Genomic DNA, 23,472 nt, shown 5'->3' with positions numbered 1-23,472 from the left:
AAACTGTAGCATGGATGTTGAGGCCAGGCAGGCTGGTTTGAGTATTTCAGAAATTGGTGATCTCCTGGAATTTCCACACACAGTGGTCTGTACACTTTACACAAAATGATGCACAAACACACACACACACACACAAAAAAACACCCACAGAATAGCAGTTCTTCCTTCTTAATGAGTGAGGTCAGAGAAGACAGGAAATGTCTTTGGAAGTTGACAGGAAATGTATTTGGTAACTCAAATAACCACTCTTTACAATCATGGTGAGCAGAAAAGCATTTCACAAGCTAAACCCTGAGGTAGATGGGCTACAACAGTAGAAGACCATATCGGGTTCCATTCCTGTCAGCCAAGAACGGGAATCTGAAGTGGGCACAGGGTTACGGTCAACTATTACAGGCCATGGGTTACAGGCCACTGTCATCATAAAGTGGCCAGTGAGTGTATACAACAGTGCTGAAAGTTTGTTTTGTAGCACACAGTTTTCTCTGATCTGACCTTGAAACCGTAGGGAGGGTTTTATGTGGCTCACTCACAGATCAGTCAAACGAGCCCTAGAACAAATGATCGATGAGTAGCATGGAAATCACTGCCAGCTTGCAGCCTCCCCTGACTCCTCCAGATGTGAAACACATGGCCTGATTATCTGACCTTCAGCAGGTAACTTGGCTCACTCTGGCCTACCACTTTCTCTGCTGATCTGGGGCCAATTTCACTTATTCAAAATGGATCTGTGGCCATGGAAAAGAGAAATTATTTTCTCCTAGCATGAAACACAAAGCACTGTAGTGGAATTCAATACCTGCCCACTGTTCTCAGATATAAATTAACCAGTGTATGTTGCATGTTGAAAACACAGCAACAGCTAATGAAAATTGTTTTCTTTCAAAACACGAACAAGACAGAGAAAGAGAAGGAGATATTGTGCAAGTTTGAGTGTCAAATTAGAGTTGTGGAGCATTTGTCTAGCCTATCAAACGTGGCAGTGTACAAATGGAGGTGAATGACAATCTCTGCCCAGTTATTCAGTTCATGTTTTATTTACCATGTTTTATTTTACTGTTTGTGTTGACAGTCTGCAAAAACCCTGCAGGTTCTGACCAAAAATGTACTTCTTGGATAGTTACATGTCATACACTGCGAAAAAAGGAATTTCAAAAAAAGCCTTGTTTCTGGGGAAATGAGTGTTAAATTAACACCCAGAGTGTTCATTTGAGTCCAATGGACTTATATAAACACTGTAGGGTGTAAATTCAACACTCTTGGTGTTAAATCAACACTGGCAATTTTTCTGTGTAGACTTTTATGCTAGTTTTAAAAATTTGCCTGATACAAGACAATTTGATTATATTTAAGCATAATCAATTTTGTATGGAATCAGATACTAACTCTTCCAAATGTCTACAATGCTCCTGTGCCATCACATCATCATTAAAACAGAGACAAATTATTATACAATCTATTATACAATACCAGTGGACAAAGTTTTAAATGTTTAAATTGACCTCAGAAAAAGACATTAATAACAAGACATTTAGCTAACAGAACAGAACTAACTGAATTTATTGGTGACTTTCTCCACCGATGTTAGTGGAAACAAAGATCAGTCGAGTGAAGGGATGATGCTGAGGATTGTGTTGTGTCCATAAGTAGATTAGGCTATAAATGTAGAGGTAGGTGGGACCGTCTTTTAGTGAAAAATCTTTAATAGTACAATGCTATCACTTTACTTCTGGCATTCTTGAGATATATACAAAAGGGAAACCTATAGTTTTCAGAACTATATTTAAGCTAAAAATAAAAATATAAAAATTTATGCATAACATAGATATAATATAAATAGTAAACTTATATATTATTTATCATATACATCTATAGCTATGCTAAGGTGCCAGAAGTACAGTATATTATATTGCAGTTCTATACAGTGTATTGGTTATGTACTGTATACAGTATTATCCACAGATGAGATTCATATCCACTGATGAGATATTTATCCACTAATGAGGTAGTTACAGTGTCTGTATTGTGTCCGGTGCAGATAATGCATAGATGAACAATGATATATGGCTAAAAAGATGCATTAGAGTGCAGAGTTGTACAGTCTGACAGCTGTAGAAAATGTAAAAATTTGACCATATATTCCCTGACTGCCACATTTTTATCTGACGCAGAGCAATACGAATGTTTCAAATCATGCAAGGGCTTATGTAACAATCAGTGGCTTATGCAACAGCAAGTACAAGGGAAACGTGACAATCCATCAGGCTTTGTTCTTTGCTGAACCTGAAGGCATAAAATAAAATTAATGAGCAGTTATTTTTAGTTACATTTTTTTTTACACTGCATAACTGTATAGTACTCTGTGTTAATATGACTGTTGTTCATCCCAGATAGGGATCCTGCATTTGAATCTTTCTATACCTATACAGTAGATATGATTTACTAAAAGTTTGAGGGTATAAAAGTATGTCTTGCATGTTTGCATTAATGAATATTGCCATGAATGAAACATTGCTTGAGCTAGGACTGCAAGTGTGGTCTCAAGAGGCTTTCTGCATTTAGTTGGACTTATCTTGAATCTATTGACATTTATGCTTGGATGTGTCTTGGTCTTGGGCACTGGTCTTGCTGAATGTAGTCTTCGCTTTGAACAAGCGTCTGTTCGAATAATGTTTCTCTAGTCTTTTCATTTCCCATGCACACATTTTGATAAGAAGTTATTCCTTCTTCTAGAAAACATAGCCTTTGCATTGACACAATGCACAAATGAAGTCAACGTTGGCTCTAAAAAATTATTTGATGAGGTTAAGATTCCTAAGATTCCATCTTGACTAAATCTCAGCTAGTGCTGGTCTTGAATTTGTGTTGGACTTGATATGCCAATCTTGCCTACAGCCCTAGCTTGATCAAATACAGCCAAGTAGCAGGTATTAAATTAAGGCCAAAATAAAAGGCAATATTCATTAGTTTATTAAAATCATCTCCCCATCTCAAAGTAATGAGAGAGTTTCTCATTTTTATGACTTTTTTTTATGAATATTATGGTAAAAATTTTCATGTTATAGTAAAAAATATTTGGTGCTTATTTGCACTGCCAATGCCAATAGCATTTAAAGAACACATTATACATACATACATACATACATACATATATGTGTGTATATGTATGTATGTATGCATATATATATATATCTATATCTATATCTTGTCTATATAAGTGTCTACTGTTTTATATTTGCCATCTCATATTTTGACATATTGCACTCATTTCTGACATATCTACAGCATCAAATTGCATTTCCCAAACTGCCTCACAGCCTATAAACAAGACCACCACAAACTCCAGCTCTCAACTCGCATCACTGCTTACAAACATGGCCACCTCGGACATGCACACTCACTGTCACATTCACAGTCACTTGTCTACTGATGACATGCATCTGGATTCAATCACCACTCACCTCTTTGTAAAAACTCACAAACCTCACAGTCAATGCAAAGTATTGTTCAGTGATTTTGTGCCTAACATACAAAACCCTTGTTGCTGTATTTGAAATCCTGATTTTGAACTGACTTTGCTTTTATGTTTTGGTTTTGATTCTGCCTGTCCTAGTGTATACCATTTGCTGATCACCTGACCTTATACCTGGTTTTCATTGTTATTGCTGTACATTTTGGAATTGTTTACCAGCCTGCTTCTTTTAATAAAAGCGTCTTTTGCAACTGTATCCATATTTCACTGCATGACAATTTCAACTGCTGTTAGACTTGATGTGTAAATTAGGCGAATATCAGTTTACTCCTCTGAAAGTTCTCGTTGAGATCGAAACCAGTGCCAGCTGATGGTTAGTATAGAGGAAGTACAACTATTTACACTGTGCATGTACTCTGCACCAGTGACAGCTCATGCACAGAGACTTGTATGGTCGACCCTCCACATAATCTAAGACTAATAATAAACTCAGCCAATCAATTTTACTGTACTAAGACAGTTAAAAGGAGCTTTTTTGCTCCCTAACTTTTAAATTAAAATCTTGGGTGTTGGTGTGCCTCTTTGTTTACGTTTCAGTCTCTAAGCATCAAAAGTCTTTGTTAACGTTGACCTGATTTTAGCAGTGTCTGCCATTTTGTGCCAAAACACCGCAAAGCTGCTAGCTGAAGAAGGAAGAGACAGCTAGCTAGCTAGACTTATAAACAACAAATTTAAGGAATGAATGCAGATAATCAAACAGAACTTTATACTGAGAGTTTATTTACAATATTTACAAATTACTTCACTACTGTAGGCATTACGCGATTCTGACTAGCACCAATATGTTTAAGTTTGAGATGTCAGTTGGTTATGAGGTTGAGACATCTACCAATCATCATAAAGAGAAGCCGTTCTTCCAGGTGGAACAATGGAAGAGTGCAATGTCCAATAAATGTCTAGTGTTTTTTTTTCTGCCTGTCAAATGAGCATTAATCTTTCATATTATTATCATATTTTCAATATTACAGTGAGATATTTGATCAGGTAAGATATTGAATTTCAAGATTGATGAGTAATATTGACACCTTGTTAAACATGTCAGTGCAGCATTTTAATGAATTCTTAGGGGAAGCTGGGCTTCCCATGTAATCTTAAAGCAATCACCTGCAATCCAAACTCATCTGTACCTCTAGAACAATTAGCACATGCATAAACCTAATTTTCTCCTTTGATAGAATGCCAGTGTAGAATGATAGAATTAATAGTTCCTGGTGAAGCAGCCACACAAGCACACTATCTGCACATACAGAAGCAAATTAGCACTTTTTTTATTTGGAATCAGGGCCATAATGTGCAACATGTCTGTGCAGCAGGACTACAGACACTTAGCATTATTTCAATTCAGTTTTGCAGACAAGTTCATTTTTCAGAAGTGGAAATGTGTCATCTATTAAAAGCAACATGAAGCAAGGATATTGTACTATCTACTGTTCTGTCAGCAGACTATCAGTTACCTCTGACTGCAGTGACACTGAAGTCCCTTTTTTGAGGCAAAGCCACTCTCTTGGTGGCATCCCTGCTCAGCTGGTATTAAAACACAGCATTTTAAAAATAGATTTTGCACCAGATCACACTGTGTTCCCGATGAAAGGCAGATGATGTGTAAATGTCAGGGCAGCGAGAGCTTAATTACATGAACAAGGGGAAAGAGCAGGAGCAAACCGCAGGCCTGTTTAATCTGTGCATTGTTTCCTGCTTCAGTCACAGGAGAGGGGAAGGAGGACAAGGATGAAAAGCTCACATGGGTAATCCAGGTAATGCCCTTATCTGCTGCCATCAACATTTGATTAATTCTCAATGAGAAAAATCACCTTGTGGTCACTCATCACATCTGGTGGGCGAGATTAATGTCAGCAGATTTTTTAACATTGACTATAACACTATTAACTGTGTGCCATTATTAGTTGTGCTGGTGTTCTGGCTGACATGCTGATTTATGGTTATGACAGAAAGTCTCCTGCCCTTGCTGGTCAGTGGGAAATAAGGAGAACAATGCTATACCAGATGGGGCTTTCCTCGGTTTTTAAACTGAAACTTGCTTCATACACTTTACTTCTAAGGACGTACATCATACACCCGCCTCCTTAAAGTTATACACTTCACATGGAGGCACAACAAATCCCCCAGAGAGGACATTTTTCAGATCTTCTGACCACGTCAGGATTTAAGACCTCAATGAGAATTGCAATAGGAATCAGTAGGTCTTTAAAAGAACACCCAAGGTGAACTGACTAGCTACATCAAAATCATAAATGATGAAATGAGCGGAGATAAAAGAAGAGGCTGATGCATGAGGACAGACTAGTCTAGAAAGAATAGTGATGTCTGCAGGGAGGATCAAGTGCTCTGTACTATTACAATTTTATGAAAGTTGTTTGGCTGACGGCATTTTTCATTTTTATTTTTTGCATAATTCTTCATGGAATTTCAGAGGCATATATAGAACTGTGTGAGCATGAGCATGACGTCAGTATGCCTTTGAGAGATCACCAGTGAGGTCAAGGCGCTCCATCTAAATGTAATTGGGGTGCATCAGTTTGACTTCTCGGCTTCAAAGGCTCGGTCCAAAGGCAATGGGAAGAATGTGGCATTGAAATTCTCCCCTTAGAGGAAAATAGTCTTTTGCTAATGAATAGATATAAAACTACTTGTTATTTAATTTTTTTAAGTTGGTAGTCTAGATCTGTAGGTTTGAGGCAGTTTCACAACTCTGCAGAATTTTATTTATTTACTTATTTATTATTTAAAAAAATATATTTACCACTATTTGTCACTGGTTCATCTAAATTAATTGCATGCCAAACCAGTCAGAACATCTTTCTTGTGCTAAATGTTTGTTTGCTAATTGAGATGAGCAGGAATCAGGTGACAGAGCAGTTAGGTGGTGTTTGGAGAGAAAGCTAATTCTGAAGTAATAACAGTGACAGGCATGGTAAAAAAAATAAACTAACGAACTAACTAAATAAATAAATAAATAAAACTACAACCTACACATATTTCTTTCTTAGTCTTTACCAAACTAATGATTTTGCACTTGTTAGTAAGATTTTGGCTTACAACAGTAATGAGAAGTCTTTTTTTAGTAAGTTAAACAAAATGAGCTAAAGTGGAATCGTTTGGCCTCTACTTCAGTTCTTTTGCCATCATCCATTTGTGGAAATGGGCTTTGCTCTAACACATACTGAATGCCTTGCAGCTGACTTCTACTACTCAAAATCTTTCCTGCATCTCAGACTTGATCTACTATGTTAGGTTTAACTCGATCACGCCATCCTTTATATATTAGATGATACAGTACCCAAGCAAGGATAGGGCTTGGAAATTTTGAGTGAGCATCATAAATACCAATTATATTACTATGTTTAGAGACAACAATGGTTGAATTCTTGATTCTGACAGGTCAGAAGATATTAATTACTTTTCTGTAACAGCAGCGCTGACAATAATGCTGGCTGCAAGGCTGGTGAGGTAACAACTATAAGTGATGACTATAAGCAAATAAAAAAGTGTGATCATGTTGTTGTGGTATAAGAGGAATAAAACACTTCAAGATAAGATGTTACGGAAAAATAGTCAACTCTTTTTGGAGGTAATGGTCTTCCACTTCCACATCAAGAGACATTACACCACCATGTTGTAGCTTTTCCAGTAACAGCATGACTCAATATGTTTTATTCCTTATAGAATATACAAATTTGTTTCTTTTCCCATAGGACTTTGCCAAGCTTAGGATTTTGCACTCTTCGTAACAAAAGAAAAAAAGTAACCTAAAGTTATATCTTATGCAATCTGAGTTGAGATTTGTTGAACATGATAAAAGAAAAAGAAAACCAGCCCAATACAGTCTGGAGTGTCTGGAAAGCTTGACAGTGGATCAAACACAGTCTTTACCCTCAGATAAAAATATTGCGGTAGATTTTGACTCATTTTTTAAAATTATTTATTGGGTGCAAAAAGATATTCAACTACATTCAACACTGAATTGTGTGTGTTGTTCCATATCAGGAATGAAAGACAAAATCCTTGACAGACCAAGAAAGCAATAATGCTCAGAAAAGGCCATTCAGTTTTCCAGGGGGAAAAAAAAAAATCAGTTAATTAAACAAAACAAATACAAATGACATAAATGGTTACATAATTTTCTCTTACACATGGTAATAGATTTGTTAATTGACAACAGAGTCATTCAAATGAAATTAATCACACATTCAATAAACAAAAAAACACTACACCATTGGCATTGTTTTATACCAGTACACAACCTTTCATAAAGGACATATACCAACCAGCAGCAAAAAATAACCTACTTTCTGCTTACTTACTGCATAAGAAGCATTTAAAAGAATGTGTTGGACTTACTTTTCCATTCTACAGCATGTAAACACATAATTGAAACCATCCTTCCTACATTTGAACACAGATCCATTAGGATTGGCAGGTCCTAGTGGTGTAGTAGGCCACAAAAGTATGTAGAAAACCTGACAGAAAGCTCGGTATACATTAAACTCTCACACAGCATAGCTATTGCACAGCTTTATTGAAACATCACTGTATAGTTAATAAATACTCTAAAACGAGCAAGCGTTAATGGACTTTGTACAAAAATAATGCATGGTGCTCTTTCAGCTTTTGAGGTGATAATGCATTCAACGCAAGCGAAAGCAAGCAACCCCTATTTCATTAAAATCCATCAATACTTCTTTTATACCACCACAGAAAAGCATTCGTTTTTCCCCCCAGTGTTTTGTACATCATTAAACAAGTGTTTTCTCCTCTAATAGACTACCATTCATGTTCACTTGAGATTTCTCTTGCTTGCTTATTGTTTGGGGGTCAACAGAGACCCTAGTACATTATTATTTCATAATATAATTAAATAATAACGAGAATTTACAAATCAACTCTTTATTTTCATCTAGTTTTCTTTCTTTGCACTTAATTAAACCCTAGTAGACAGAAAATAATCAATTCCTTAATCCTCTTATTTGCTGCAAAGTAGAAGTGCATACGGCAGTTCACAGAGGTGATGAAATCTGTTAATGACCATAAAACATAATTGCTAGACCTAGAAATGCAACATAGCATGATTCATATCTTATAAGAGCTATAAATTAACATAAATACAAATACAGTATAAGTATAATTGAAAGTAATTTTCAATATAGAAATCAAAGCTTGCCATAATTCTGATATAACTAGGTTTCCATCTGACAAAACATTGGTACGTTTATCATCATACCTTTTTAAAGAGTGTCTGGAAATTCCAAGACCACAAACAGAATTAAGGGCTACACAGTTATTCTGGTTAAAGTGAGACGCATCTTCCTTGACAGAAAATCCATTTATAAAAATGTATAAAAAAGTGTCTGTGACTTTTATTCATAAATCTAGTATTTTGCAAAACATTCTTTCAATTTCTCAAACATAATGTGCTGGTTCTGATCATCAATATCTCCCTCCTTCCACATCTCTGTCCTCCTGGATCCATAGAATGCTCAAGAAAGTGTATGCACCCTTCCACTAAGCTCCTGATTGATCATATTCGGTCACATTTGGGTGCGTAGACAGCTTTGCATATTTGAAGAGAATTTTTCATTCATGCATGTTATAAAGAGCAGAGTGCTTCTGCTCAAGCCCTGTCTTAGGTTCCCTCAGTTTGCTGAAGGTGCTTTAAATGCTTGTTTCTACAAGTACAGGACATTAAAATGAACTTAACTGTAAGCCTTCATGCAGTTCAATCATACAACAGTACTCCACAATCCAGTGACTCCTCCTCTCATAATAAATTCATCCTTTTTTTTTTTTTTTTTTTTTTTAACTTTGTGCAACAACATAAAACATATCTAACATTGACAAGAAGCTTAAGCTTGCGCATGTTTAAATATTTTTAAACTGGAATGTTCTGAATGTGTTTTTTATATTTCACAAGCCACAATTACTTAAATCATTGACCTTGTTGACAACAAAAAAAGAAACAGCAAAAAAGAGGATAAATCCAACAGAGAGAATGATATAACCACAGTGAATACTGTTTGATAAAATGACTGTCTCTCCACAATGGTCCCAAAGCAGCATGGTGAGGTGTTTTGTTTTACCTCCAAAAAATAATATTGGATCCATATAGGCAGGGTCAGTCTTATGAGTCAAAAAGACGGTCCTCACATATCTCCAGTGCTGCTTTTGTGGCTCCTCCGAAGACCTCGACATTAGCGTCTATCCAGGGCACGACATTGCCGGGCATGTAGGCCGAGCAGTTGGCCATGCCAGAGATGTCCGTAGGGCGGAGAACCCGATCCCACATGTTGAAGTGGCTTAGCTCTCCTACGAAAGCCTGTGTGGCATCAAACCTTCCCCCAACAATATCCTGTTAATATAAAGAAAGGGAGAAAACAAGTCACCAAACATTACAGCCACTGACAGTTCTCAGGCTTGGTGGTAGAGTACATTAGGGCAGGGGTTCCCAAACTTTTCCAGGGCAAGGCCCCCCAAACGGCATTAACGTTTGACCGAGGCCCCCCTTTTGCAAGATGTCTTTAAAACACATTAAAAATAAAGAGTTCTGAATATATACCTCTTTTTTATTAATAATTACAACTTACATCTTTACATTACATTACATTAGGAACTGATTGTGTGTGTGTGGTTGTCTGAGAGTGAGAATTTTTTTTCACACCAAATTGTTGAGGCCCCCCGGGCGCCCCCTGGCGGCCCCCACTTTGAAAACCACTGCATTAGGGCACTGGTAGGGCACTAGTTTTGGCATCAGGTTACAAGAAGGTTGTGAGTTCAAATCCCAGGATCACCAAGCTGCCACTGTTCAGGTGTATATTGTCTCAAAAATGTCACTTTTGATAAAACTGTAAGATAAATTATTTGGCTTTTTTTTTAAAAAAATTTTATTATTTTTTTTTTTTTACCACAAACACTATATAAACAAATGTTTACTACAAAAAATTATTTCATCCTGGAAGACTGTAACCCAATTAAAAGACAGTATGCACAAATTTTAAATCATTTAATTCAAACACAGTTTTCTGCAGAAAGAACATACTTCAGGCACCTGCTTAGTCAGCGGCAGCAATGTCTGAGACAGTGGAGACAGAGGAGCATCCCAGGTCCAATTTATCAATTATCTTATCAGGCATCTATGCCAGATAGCTAACTATGTGGCAAGAGACATAAAAATTAACATGAGGCAGATGGCCAGCTAAAGTTACGTCTCTTTATGTACTGTTGGTAATTGAGGTGGTGTTTACTTAAGGTGTTTACAGCAGTAGTTAATAGATAGTTAATAGATTAGTACATTAGTATGTATTTACTTAGTTAACATAAGAACATTTTCGATTAGCTGTATAAAAACTAATTTGGAAAGTAGTTACTCAACAGTCTTCACCAGATGACATTTATTCTTGAGCAATTTCCTTGATCACTACTACTAGTTTTACTCAAGTGAATGATTAATACAATAGCCGTACTTTTACTGAAATCAGTATATTTTTTTACTCTTTCCACCACTGAACTACTGTTATTAACTATTTGCTCAAACTTAATAATTCTAGTCTTGTGACTAGCCCCTGGTCTGATCATTTGTCTTCAGTCAAATAATATAAAAAAAAAACAAACGTGATTGAAACTGCTAAACTAAAGTTGTCTGCTTTTGTTCATATTTAATTTAAAATACTGAAATACCGCCAAACCATAGTCTGACATTTGATGACCACTGATCTAAATGGCATATTTGACAATGTACTGAACACAGCAATCATAACACTTCTTCTGTCTGCTTACAGGTGTGTCATTTGATCATTTTATCTGTCTGCTTAAGGGTAAGTAGTAAGATTTGCCATTAGAATCTTTTCTTTTTGGCCATCATCATTTTTGTGTAAGTTATGTATTGTTTATGCCCAGATCAGCCATAAAACTCTGTCTGAGTGCTGACTGGCTCCCTTGACATCACACCACATCAGCCATGCTTCTCCGCCCACGTAACCCTTTATAATCCCGATCAACTTGCCGCCTACAGCCTGTGTGAGCTACTAAATTTTCCTAGGTATCCTAGGTATCACTTACGGCTGGTAAAACCCCATAAATACGAATTTAAAAATGAAGAAAAGCTAATACACGCAACAACAGCTGGTAAAACGCCCACAATGGGTTTAAACATCGATAAAGGCTGGTAAATGCCGTCTAAGGCGATAATTAAAGATCCCTACACGTGGAAATGAGGAGATTGGAAGCAGACTGGGTTTAAGCCAACGAAAAGGGCTTTCATTTTATTTACTTTCACTTTTCTCCTAGCTTTTCAGCAGTGCATTTTAATAGCATGTGGTGCACACACACACACACACACACACACGCACACACACACACACACACACACACACACACACACAAACACCGCATGCTCTCCTCCCCAGCTCTCTCTCTCTCTCTCTCTCTCTCCGCCCCTTTTTCCTAGCCTGCTCTTTGTAACTCAGAACATTCATTAATCGAATTCTCCACAGGTGTGCACACCTCACTGCTCACCTTCTCTGAGTCCGCCCCCGCCTCTAGGGATGGGTATCGTTAAGGTTTTAACAGTATTATTACTCTTACCGATACTGCTTATCGATCTGGTACTTTAACGGTATTCTTATCGGTACTTTGAATTAATTTTTTTTATGAAAAAATAAACAAATTGAGAACAGAATTAACATTGCTTTATTTTTTAAATTGCAAAATAAATAAAATAATAATTTAAAAACAAGTAGAAAATATGTTGAATGTCGTTTCACCCAAATGAAATCAACATCATTTCAATATAAGGCAAGCAAACCAATTAGGGCGATTTTACATTTATTTTAAATGGCATGAACAACGTTGATTCAACATAACTTTAATGAGCAAAAAGATGTTGGATCAATGTCGGAGACGAACATTGCTTTGATGCCGCGAGAGACCTCGATTATGTGATGATATCTAAAAATTTTATAAAGATAAAATTTATGACCGGTAGATGCGGATCATGGTGACAAACACCGACCATCACTAGTAAATTCCCATATATGAGTATAATGGCTCATAACACCATAACAGCTGATTAATGCCCATAATCACTCATTATAAACCCTGTTAGTGGCCAAACATGATACACATAGCTAGTACACACTTGGGTATCATGGCTCCTCGGAGCAGCATTGCACAAGTCCTAGCTTTCAGATCTGAATTATCGGGGGTGGGATGCAGGCAGTATTTCAGAACAGTCCGTCTGCTTAGTTTTGGCGGCATGCGTCTCTTCTTCCATGTCTGTACATGACTATCAGAGCAAGTATTCGTACTTGCTCAGTAGCAGTAGCAGCAGCAGCAGCATGCTTCTTTTCTCTCCATGTATGTCCATGACTATCAGAGCAAGTATTCATATTCGCTCAGCAGCAGTATAGCAGATCTAGTCTGCCAGATCAAACCTATTTACACTCCATCCCCATCTGTAAAAGCTCACTATTTCACTCCAAGAATTGTCATGGCTGAAATGTATTGCCTCACATTGATCACTCCAGATTTCTTTCTTTCTTTCTTTCTTTTTTTTTTTTTTTTTTTTTTTAAAGAAATTTGACCTACATAGCAACAGTAACCAAGTGTGGGTAGAGCTTGGAAATGGTCAATAAGTATACATTTAGAGTGAGCATCACAAATACCAACTCTATGTTCAGTGGATGAAATCTCTTTGCACTCTATGTGTACTGTAAAGTCCAAAAACCACTTGGTTACCTAAAGCTATAACTAAGTTCAATGACCTGTCTTTGTGTACCATCAGCGAGGAGTACATACTCACATCACGTGGTATTCCAGTGGCATAGCAGCAGTATAGTAAATATAACCAGATGACGTTTTCTACTCATCGCGTGTGAAGACTCACTCTATTTATTTCCTGTCTGTCCCTTAAGGGTGGGTTAATGTCTCTCTTTTGCTCCTACCTGTTCTTGACCTAGTATGATCACTCCCCCTGGTTTAATTGGGTGCCATGGGGCCAAGTTCTCCCCAGTGCCCAGCCTCTCGCCATCCTGATAGGCCTCCCAGAAGCCATCTCTGGTCGTCCAGGTGATGCAGATGTGATGCCATCGACCGTCACCCAATGATAAAGGCAGCTGAGCCACCTGGAGAACAGGGTGTTGAATTAGATCACATGTATAGAGTCTAATTATGCAGTGTAACAATGTAAGTAATAAGACACTATAAAAATTGCAGTGTCAGTATATAGTACATACATAGATGAAGTTATTGGGGTGAAGATACAAGCAAAAGGTCATCGATTAGACGTTTTTCTTGTTAGTTCTATGCCGGAAATGTATGTGTAAAAATGCAAAACCTTCCCATGAGTATGATTTGTCAAATTAGTAGTACTATGTTCATTTCTTTATAAACTTTGTCTGGGATGCACAGCAAGAGACTTAAAGATTCTCTCCCTCTCTGAACCAGCATTATGGAACGTGATAAAAAGGCAACATTCAGTGACCTGTAATAAACCAAAATATGCAACAGCAAGCCAGAAAACACAAGAACAAACCTAAAAACACCTTAACAAATGTGAAAACACAACAGCAAAAACAAATACATCAGGAAAACCAAAATCACCACAAACTCAAAATGGAAAGGCTAGGTCCTTTTTGGACATCACATGCTCGTTGCTCACTGGCTACAGCAGGCATCAGTCTAGGAGACTGGGGAAAACAGAGAAAATAAAGGAAGTCGGGTTATTCAGAAGGAATTACTCCTCACTATAATAAGTGAATAATTTTTTGCTAGGCTAAGTAGATAGCAGACTGAAAAATTGCTATTCTTTTTCCGTGTGATAGTTATACAGTATGTTGTGTGGGATCAGCAATGAGCATGCAATGCAGTAAGGTCCTTCTCTTTCCATTTTAAATTAACATTGTTGTGTTTCCTGAATTTGCTGTTGCGTTTTTTCATCTTACAACTACTTACCACCATAGCTACATGGATTTTGAATGCCTTGACTTGTAACATATGATACAGCAACTTCAAGTATGTAATTAAGTATTGAATGCATCAACAATTTTTTTAGTAAATATATTTCCAATGAGGCTTTTCGCATGAAATTTTCACCAGCCATCAGTATTAACTCAAGAAATTTGGTAATATAAAGAAATCACAACATTAAAGTCCATAAATAAAGTTATGTGTAATAAAGTGGAATGCCACAGGAAAAAAAGTATTGAACAGTAAATTAATATCAGCTGGGTTAGTAAATGGATGGTCTATAAAAAGGCTTTTCGTTACCAAGGTGTCACACAAGAAACATCTCATGATGGGTAAAAGCAAAAAGCTCTTCCAAGACCTTCGCAACTTTACTGCTGCAAAACATATTGATGGAATCGGATACAGACACATTCCAAAACTTCTGAATGCTCCAGTAAGCACCACTGGGGTCATAATCCTGAAGTGGAAGCAACGTCACTCAGTCATCAACCGGCCACGTACAGGAGCTCCTTGCAAGATTTCTGACCAGGTAGTTAGAAGAATAGTCAGAAGAATAGCCCAAGAGCCAAGGACCACTCCAGGAAAGAGCTCCAGAAACACTTGGAGGCAGCAGGTGCCATCATCACAGAGAAAACAATAAGCAATGCACTCCACTGCTCACGCTCACCCTGCAAGACTCCATTACAAAAGAAAAGGCATGTCGAAGCTCGTTTAAAGTTTGCTACAACTTATTTGGACAAGCCTATGAAATACTGGGAGAGTCTAGTCTGGTCAGACGAAAGCAAAATTGAATTTTTGGCTGTCATACTACACACCATGTTTGAAGAAGAAATGGCAATGCATATCACCATAAAATCACTATACCAAGAGTGAAGTTTGGAGGTGGAAGCATCATGGTGTGGGGCGGTTTTTCATCGCATGGTACTGTCAGACTTCAAATAATTGAAGGAAGGAACGATGAATGGAGCCCTTAACCTGGAGATTTTTCAGAAGAATCTGCTGCCATCCACCAGAATGATGAAGAGGAGACGTTGGTGGACCTTCCAACAGGACAACGATCCAAAGCATACAGCAAAGAAAACTCTCAATTTTTTAGACTGGGCGTTAGAATGACGCAGTCAATCACCTGACTTGAATCCAATTGAACAAGATTTAAAGACAATATGTTTAGAAGAATGGGCCAAAATCACACCTGAATATTGTGGCTGATTAAATTCTTCATATAGGAAGTGTCATTACAAACAAAGACTTCTCCACTAAGTATTAAATAAATTTCAGTTAGTGTATTCAAGACTTTTTTCCCGTGTCATTCCACTTTATTACACATAACTTCATTAATTCACTTTAATGTTTGGATTTTGTTATATGTGTGGATTTCTTGAATTAATACCAAAGTCTGGTGAAAATTTCATGTGAATATCCTCATTGGAAATATATTTACTGAAAAAAAATGTTGACGCATTCAATACTTATTTCCCCCATTGTATATATGTAACTGTAACACAATCAATCAGAGCAAACACAACTTTTTTTTTAATGAAAACCTTATTTTAATGCATTTTAATGTTGAGCTTATAGTGAGGTGTGCTGCAACCAGCACTGAGTAATATCCAGTATGACAATATTTCTGTCTCCCTCTCTCACGCTCACACACACACACACACACACACACACACACACACACACACACATGTATAATGCAGAGAGCTGAAGGCCAAGCTGCCTTTCTCAATAAACCAAACGCCAGACTGATGCAGCTCAGGAGTGGCATCATGGGAATTATTCAGGCAGCCAAGCTCACGCTCTCCTTTCTCTCTCCCACTCTCTCAACCCTCAGGGTGTATTCAACAGGTCCCAGACATACAGATATACAACGACGTCTAACGAATCCCAAACGTCTCACACAGTAAGTTAATAGTAGAAGTGGGAAGATTTCGTGTTTGTAAAGCATTACGAGATAATAATAGTTTCTTGATCAATAAATAAAGTTACTGACTGAAGGAAGTTTTTATAGATAACATGGGAGATTATAGCCAGAGCAGTGTGGATGGCAGGCTCAGTTTAATACATGGTATAGAACACTGTACATTGACATTGGTTGGCCCCTGAGGATAAAACATTTATATACTATCAGAACATTATTGTAGAGATTTTCCCCAATATGTTTAATCTCTGTGCCAAACTTAATCTAAATTAATTGTTCAGCCAGCATGTACTTTTCAGTTAGCATGTAAAATTGGCTGTGCAATCTTCTTGCATCTTGATTGGATTTTTAATAATATGACTAATGTCATGGCCATGTCCATGCACTTCATGCATAAAGTTTGTCCTTTTCGTGACATCATTAGACATACTGGGCTCATGTAACTAATCCTCCTCTCTGCAAACATAATCTGATTTGGAAATGACATGTTAATGTGATACAATAATGTGTGTATTTTACAACTATACATAGTCTCTGTTTTCTCAGTAGCTTAGAGTATTTACAGGGTAAAAACTATCCACATTATGAAAATACTCACATTGCCTTACCGTGTTACCTTGTGATTGAGCCTGATAGTGTTTGCAGAGAAGAGGACAAGTTATTTCATGAGCTGTGTTAAAATTATTGATTGCATATCGATCTTTTCCAAACAGTGTAGTGGTAGAGGTTAGCTTGGTTAAAAAACATTGCTGCAAAATGTCTCATACAGTGCATGCAAGTGAAGGTTTGATACTCATTTGCTTGTGCCAGAACATTGATATTCAACATATAAAAGGTGCTGCAAAGACATTAGATATGAACATTTTTTCTGTGAGACTGGGTTGAACTAGAGTCTATCATGGAAACTCTGGTTGTGAAGTAGGACTACACCCTGGAAAGGACATCAGTCCACCACAGGGCACCATCCAACATTCACACCTACGGCCAATTTAAAGTAGCCAATCCACATCTGCATTTTTTTAGGAGGAAACACATGCAGACATGGGTGGGAAGTTGCTAAACGCTACACAAACAGTAACTCAAGCTCAGGATTACACCAAGGACCCTGGAGCTGTGAGGTGGCAGTGCTACCATACAGTACATGACATTTTGAAGCTTGAATAGTAATTTAGTTATTGTTAATGTTAGTTTAGTTTAGATTTAGTTGATGAAAACACAAGTCTGATCCAAATACACAAGTCTGCACTCAAGACCAATTCTGGGCTTGTTTAGGGGTGGGGCACATAATCACAAGATTGCATTCACATACAGTGTATATAAAAATCTACACACCCCTGATAAAATGGCAGGTTTTTGTGAAGTATAAGAATGAAACTAGGATAAATCATGTCAGATCTTTTCCCACCTTCAATGTGAAATTGCAAAGTATTCAAATAAAGTGAAAAACAATCAGAATTTTTTATTTTATTTTATTTGGGGGGGGGGGGGCACCTTACAATAACCTAGTTGCATAAGTGTGCACACCGCTAAACTACTACTTTATTGAAGCACCTTTTGATTTAATTATACTACTCAGTCTTTTTGGTTAGAGTCTATCAGTGTGGCAGATCTTGACTTGGCAATATTTTCCCACACTTTCTTGCAAAACATTCTAGATTTATCAAATTGTAAGGCCATCTCTTGTGCACAGCAGGTGTTCACTTCAGGTCACCCCACAGATTTTTAGTTGGATTCAGGTCTGGGCTCTGGCTATGCCATTCAAAAACATTGATCTTCTTTTAGATTCATTACACATAAAGTGAAATATTTCAAGCCTTTTTTTTTGTTTTGATCTTGATGATTATGGCTTACAGCTCATGGAAATGAGATATTGGAAAAATCCAGTATCTCAAAAATATTGGAATAAAGAATTTATAATACAGCAATGTTGACCTGAGAAGTGCTCTAATCAGCTAATTAACTCAAAACACCTTTATACTAAAAACACTGCTAATCAGTGGTCCAAAGTCCTCTTTTCAGATGAAAGTAAATTTTGCATTTCATTTGGAAATCAAGGTCCCAGAGTCTGGAGGAAGAGTGGAGAAGCACATAATCCAAGTTGATTGAAGTCCAGTGTGACGTTTCCACAGTCAGTGATGATTTGGGGTGCCATGTCATCTGCTGGTTTTGGTCCACTGTGTATTCTCATGTCGAGCGTCAATGCAGGAGATTTTAGAGCACTTCATGCTTCCATCTGCTGACAAGCTTTATGGAGATCCTGATTTCCTTTTCCAGCAGGCCTTGGCACCTGCCCATAGTGCCAAAACTACTAGTAACTAGTTTGCTGACAATGGTATTACTGTGCTTGATTGGCCAGCCAACTCGCCTGACCTGAACCCCATAGAGAATCTATGAGAGACACCAGACCCAACAATACAGATGAGCTGAACGCCACTATCAAAGCCACCTGGGCTTCCAGAACACCTCAGCAGTGCCACAGGCTGATTGCCTCCATGCCACACCGCACTGATGCAGTAATTCATGCAAAAGGAACCCCGACCTAGCATTGAGTGCATAAATTGATATACTTTTCAAAAGGTCGAAATTTCTGTATTATATACTCTTTATTCTAATATTTTGAGACACTAGATTTTTGATTTCCATGAGCTGTAAGCTGTAATCATCAAGATTAAAACAAAAAAAGGCTTAAAAAAGGCTTGAAATATTTCACTTTATGTGTAATGAATCTAGAATTTATGAAAGTTCCACTCTTTAAATGAAATTACGGACATTTTTTTCCACGTTATTCTAATTTTTTGAGATGCACATGTATATCATAACACCACTACTGTGTTTCTAAAGGCATGATTACCATTTCATTTTCAGCATGCAAAAGGTCACTGACAAGCATTTTAAACATATATATAAACAATACAAACATATTAACTACTAGTTAACATATAGTAGTTAAGTATACTGTAAGTCTGTCCCTCAATAGCAAAGCATTCAGCAGTCACAACAAATTTTGATATCTTTCTCAATATTGATCGATAGAAAACATTTTAAATGAGTTTGTTATTTCTGAGTTTTTAACAGACTCAGTTAAATGGTTCCTTGTTGATCCTCATTCCAAATGATAATTTTTACTATGAAGGATTGTCAATAAAAGTTGAATCAGCGGTTGTGTTTAGGCCCACAGATGGTGCACTGTGGAGCTGTTTATCAATTGCATTTGAATCCCTCTTTGAATTCCCACCTCATTCTTTTGATCATTACCTTTGTAATGCTGATTTCCACCTTGCTGTGTAGTTGAGGCTTGGCACTGCCTAATATCAAGTTTCATGCTGCTTCAAAGCCCTAATGGCAAATCAGGCTGGAAATATGTGCCGGCCATTATGAATCTTGTGTCTACGGTTATGGCACAGAGAGAGTAGGACACCCTTGATAATATGTTTCCATAAGCACTTACATACCTAATTATACCACAGTACTGTTGAATTCTAGATTCTTATTGGCTACAAGGTGTTGATTTATTTTCTGTAACAGCAGCTCTGACAATAGTGCTGGCTTTAATTCAGATGATGCGTTTATTTTAAGGTGCTCATCCTAATATATGTTACCATTTCTATAGTAACAGCTCATACACACAGACTTATGTGGTGTATGCTATTATTACACCCTAATAATAAACAGATGTAAAAATATTTGCTATTTAACAAAGTGTAATATACACTATAATCATTTCTATAAGCAAATTGCAATGGCTGGAACCCTAGAACAACTGGTTAAGCGCCCCATTCAGTTGGTGTTGTGTACTGAACTGCACCACAATCTGCATTAAACTCCCAATGAGACAGCTGAATATACCAAGTGATGACATATGCAACAGAAATATGCAAGTTTATATTATAAAATTAATGACTCACCTTGTCGTTGACAAGTAGCTCGATGGGATTGTTGCCCCATTCTATCAGCACAATCTCATTGGCTTGTCCAGGGACTCCATATGAGAACGGTGTTCCAATGCCAGGACTAGCACTGGACTTGAGCCACATACACACAGTGAAGGCATACATTTCTGGTAGACTCTTCTTGATGCGGCCATAGAGGTAGTTTGTGCGCAAGGGCAGAGAAACCTTGAAGTCCTCTGGGGATTTAAATGCACTGCTACCTATGGGGAGAAAAAAGGAGAGTGAAGAAAAGATGAAATGTAGAAGCAGTGTTTGGGACTAACATCTCTGGAGCTTATATCTACAGGGTGTCCCAAAAGTCTCCATACATATGGGAAATTTTAACACTTTTTAGCAAAATGTCTTCCAAAGTTTTTCATACTTAGTTACTATTATATTTGTTTTATCAGATAGCCCTTAAGAGCGTGTTTGACAAAAGAAGAACGTACTGTATTGAAATCAATAACAATAACAGGAAACATCACATATGACACTGTTGCCAAACTTATTAACAAATTTAAAAAGACTGGACATGTTGCGGTACAATCAAGAAGTGGACGTTCACAAACATCCTCTGATGAAGGCACAACCAACATGGTGCTTGAATACATAATCCCCTATGTATGGAGACTTTTGGGACACCCTGTAGATATAATGACCGCCTGTTCTCATTAGTAAATTGACCATATTTCTGCTATGGACCCTGCTCTCAATTCTGAAAATGGCAATTAGCCTAATGATGCCAGATCCTCATTCAACAAGCAAAAGGCTTTGTGATCTCTAATATAGAGCTGTTTAAAAAGGAAAAAAAGAAAAAGAACTGATTGCAAACATTAAGTTCTTTCATATCCAACTACTACCAGAAAAAATGTTCCAGTACAAGCCTTGATTTGAACCTACCTTAAGATAATACTTTTAAGTATGAACTAAATGGTGCATGCTTTGAAAGTTTTTTAAAAAAAAACCCTTCCTTGACCAATCAACATTGAAGCTCCACTCCAATTCAGTCCAGGAAGAGATGTTAGTATGCCGTACTTCTCTCCAACTCTGTGATCCTCTCCAGCAGCGAGTTGAGCGTGTTCTCCGTGTGCTGCCGATGGGCCATTGTCTCATTGTATAGCTGAGTCTTCTCCTCCTCAAGCTCAGCTACTCTCCTCAACAACTGGCTCTCAAGGTCCCCAAGCCGCCGCTTTAGCAGGTCACGCAGTTCATTGGGGAACGGCCCACCAGATGCATTGGCATGCAGCTGCTGCTGCAGGAGGGGAAGGATACAGCTTTAATCATATTCTGCAGCACGATGGCATTATAAGTGAATGTGAAGAGTCAGTGTGTAAAAAAATGTTTTCTGACAGTGTGCACAGGTGATGATGAGTCAGACACTATGCAAGTCTGAGTGTGCGTGCCTGGATGTTAGATTTCTATACACATATATGTATATGCTTGTGTTTGTTCATGTCTTTAGTCTTGGGGCTCAAGTATGGTTTAATTACATTGTGTGGACATTCTGCTTCTCATGTTGAAGATCACATGCCTTTCTCCCACAATTTAGCATTTAAGTCATCATTATAGTAGGCTAGGTACTTTGATCAAATTCCATCTGTGTTTAAATCCTTGGGGAAACCATCAAATCACTCTGGGGAAACCGGTGAAGGTTCCATGTAGAGTCATTCCCTATCAGAACACATTCCAAGTAAAACCTTAATTATTCAATGAACCCTTGTTTTCCCACGAAAACAAGAAAAAACTGTTTTCTAAGAGTGTAGGTACCATAAAGCCACTCTGACACTAATAATGTCACTATGCAAACACTCAAACATTTATTTTGCACCAAATAAAATCATATATACTGCAAAAGGGAATATTGTTCTTTACATATTTTGGTGGTGCCATCCAACTGTGAGCTCTAAGCCCCACTTCTGTTCTGCTATGTGAAGAACAAGACACAGCACTGCACATAATGCATAACGCAACAGGAAATAAAGATGTCCCATGGAGAAATTGAGAGAGACAGGGAGTGAGATTAATAGGAGCCTGAGCAGAATGACAATCATGATGTTTGCCAACAGAAGAGATTTTCAAATGGAAAACGCAAAGGCTAAACATGTCCACTCACAGAAAAAAATGGTACTAAAGTGTGTTTAAGGTGGTAACATCAAGTGTACGCCTTTTGTACCTTTACCTAGTTAGGTGCATATAGCTTTATATACAGAATCATATAAAGGTACACGATATGCACATTTCTATGTAAATCTATATATTAAATGCACAATGGATAATCCACAGGGAAAGGTACAGTTTAGTACCCCTAGATTTTTATCACACATTCATTAATCACACTGAGCGCATCTTTTCTCACCTCCAAGTTTTCCAGTCGGTCCTTCAGCCCTTGCATGGTCTTGCCCAGATGCTCGATGGTTTCAGCGGGGTCGCGCGGCAGATCGCCCATGGTGTTCTTACCGTACTCCTTCCTGCGCGCGCTTCCGCGCCACTTGCTGTCTCGCGCGTCATGCGCTGCGGTCTCGCAGCGCGAAAGTTTGGAGTTCAGTTCCTTGATGGTGCCCTGCTGACTCGCGATAGTCTCCCTCTGCTGCAGCACGGTCTCCCGAAGCTGCACGATCGTGCTTCTGAACTCGTCCTCCTGAGGGCTCGCGCTCTGCACGCGGTTATCCGTGTCCACCGGGCAGCTGAGGTCGGCTCCCGCAGGGACAGCGGTGCACACGAAGCGCTCGCCCTGAGGTTGGCCATCCGCAAGCACTAAGATTCCAGCAGCCAGCGCGCGAGCGCACAGGAGCGCAGCAAAGAACGCGATCATAGCTGCAGCGCGAGACAAATGGTCCAGTTTGTTTGTCACGAGCGCGTACGCTTGGAGTGTCCAAAAAGCCCTCCTGTTTTTTTTTTTTTTAAAAAGGAAAAAAAGTACAATAAAACGCCTTGCTTCACAAGAAGTCACTAACATCTAATTTCCCCTCGTCTATACATATATATAAAAAACCCAACATATCAAAAGAAGTTCTTTAAAGCCAATGCTTCTTTCAGTACAGCGCGCAGCAAGTGTCGGTTTCTCAGCTGAAAACACAGTCTAAGAAGGATTGCTTAGTATTATCTGGAAC

The 23,472-nt window shown here is 38.0% G+C and overlaps 1 protein-coding gene across 1 annotated transcript; it reads right to left on the bottom strand.

Moving 5' to 3' along the window:
• Positions 1 to 9,429: 9,429 nt before the first annotated feature.
• On the bottom strand, positions 9,430 to 23,174 carry nptx2a (neuronal pentraxin 2a). Its single transcript, XM_053612796.1, has 5 exons — positions 22,719 to 23,174; positions 21,398 to 21,614; positions 20,339 to 20,583; positions 13,486 to 13,665; positions 9,430 to 9,896 (listed from the first exon to the last, which is right to left on the bottom strand). Exons 1-5 carry the CDS (start codon positions 23,172 to 23,174, stop codon positions 9,669 to 9,671), a joined length of 1,326 nt encoding a protein of 441 aa, XP_053468771.1. The 3' UTR covers positions 9,430 to 9,668.
• Between the last annotated feature and the right edge of the window lie 298 nt (positions 23,175 to 23,472).

Source organism: Ictalurus furcatus, chromosome 2 (assembly GCF_023375685.1).
Source record: "Ictalurus furcatus strain D&B chromosome 2, Billie_1.0, whole genome shotgun sequence".
In the NCBI taxonomy this organism is placed as follows: domain Eukaryota; kingdom Metazoa; phylum Chordata; class Actinopteri; order Siluriformes; family Ictaluridae; genus Ictalurus; species Ictalurus furcatus.
The sequence above is the reverse complement of the archived record's forward strand: the minus strand, read 5'-3'. Positions and strand labels throughout refer to the sequence as shown.

Excerpts from the sequence above, each read along its gene's own strand:
- nptx2a (XM_053612796.1), bottom strand. The coding sequence starts at position 23,174 with ATGATCGCGTTCTTTGCTGCGCTCCTGTGCGCTCGCGCGCTGGCTGCT. Across the intron at positions 21,615-22,718 it reads ACCGACTGGAAAACTTGGAG|CAGCAGCTGCATGCCAATGC; the intron begins GTGAGAAAAGAT and ends CCCCTCCTGCAG. Across the intron at positions 13,666-20,338 it reads AGCTACTTGTCAACGACAAG|GTGGCTCAGCTGCCTTTATC; the intron begins GTGAGTCATTAA and ends CCTGTTCTCCAG.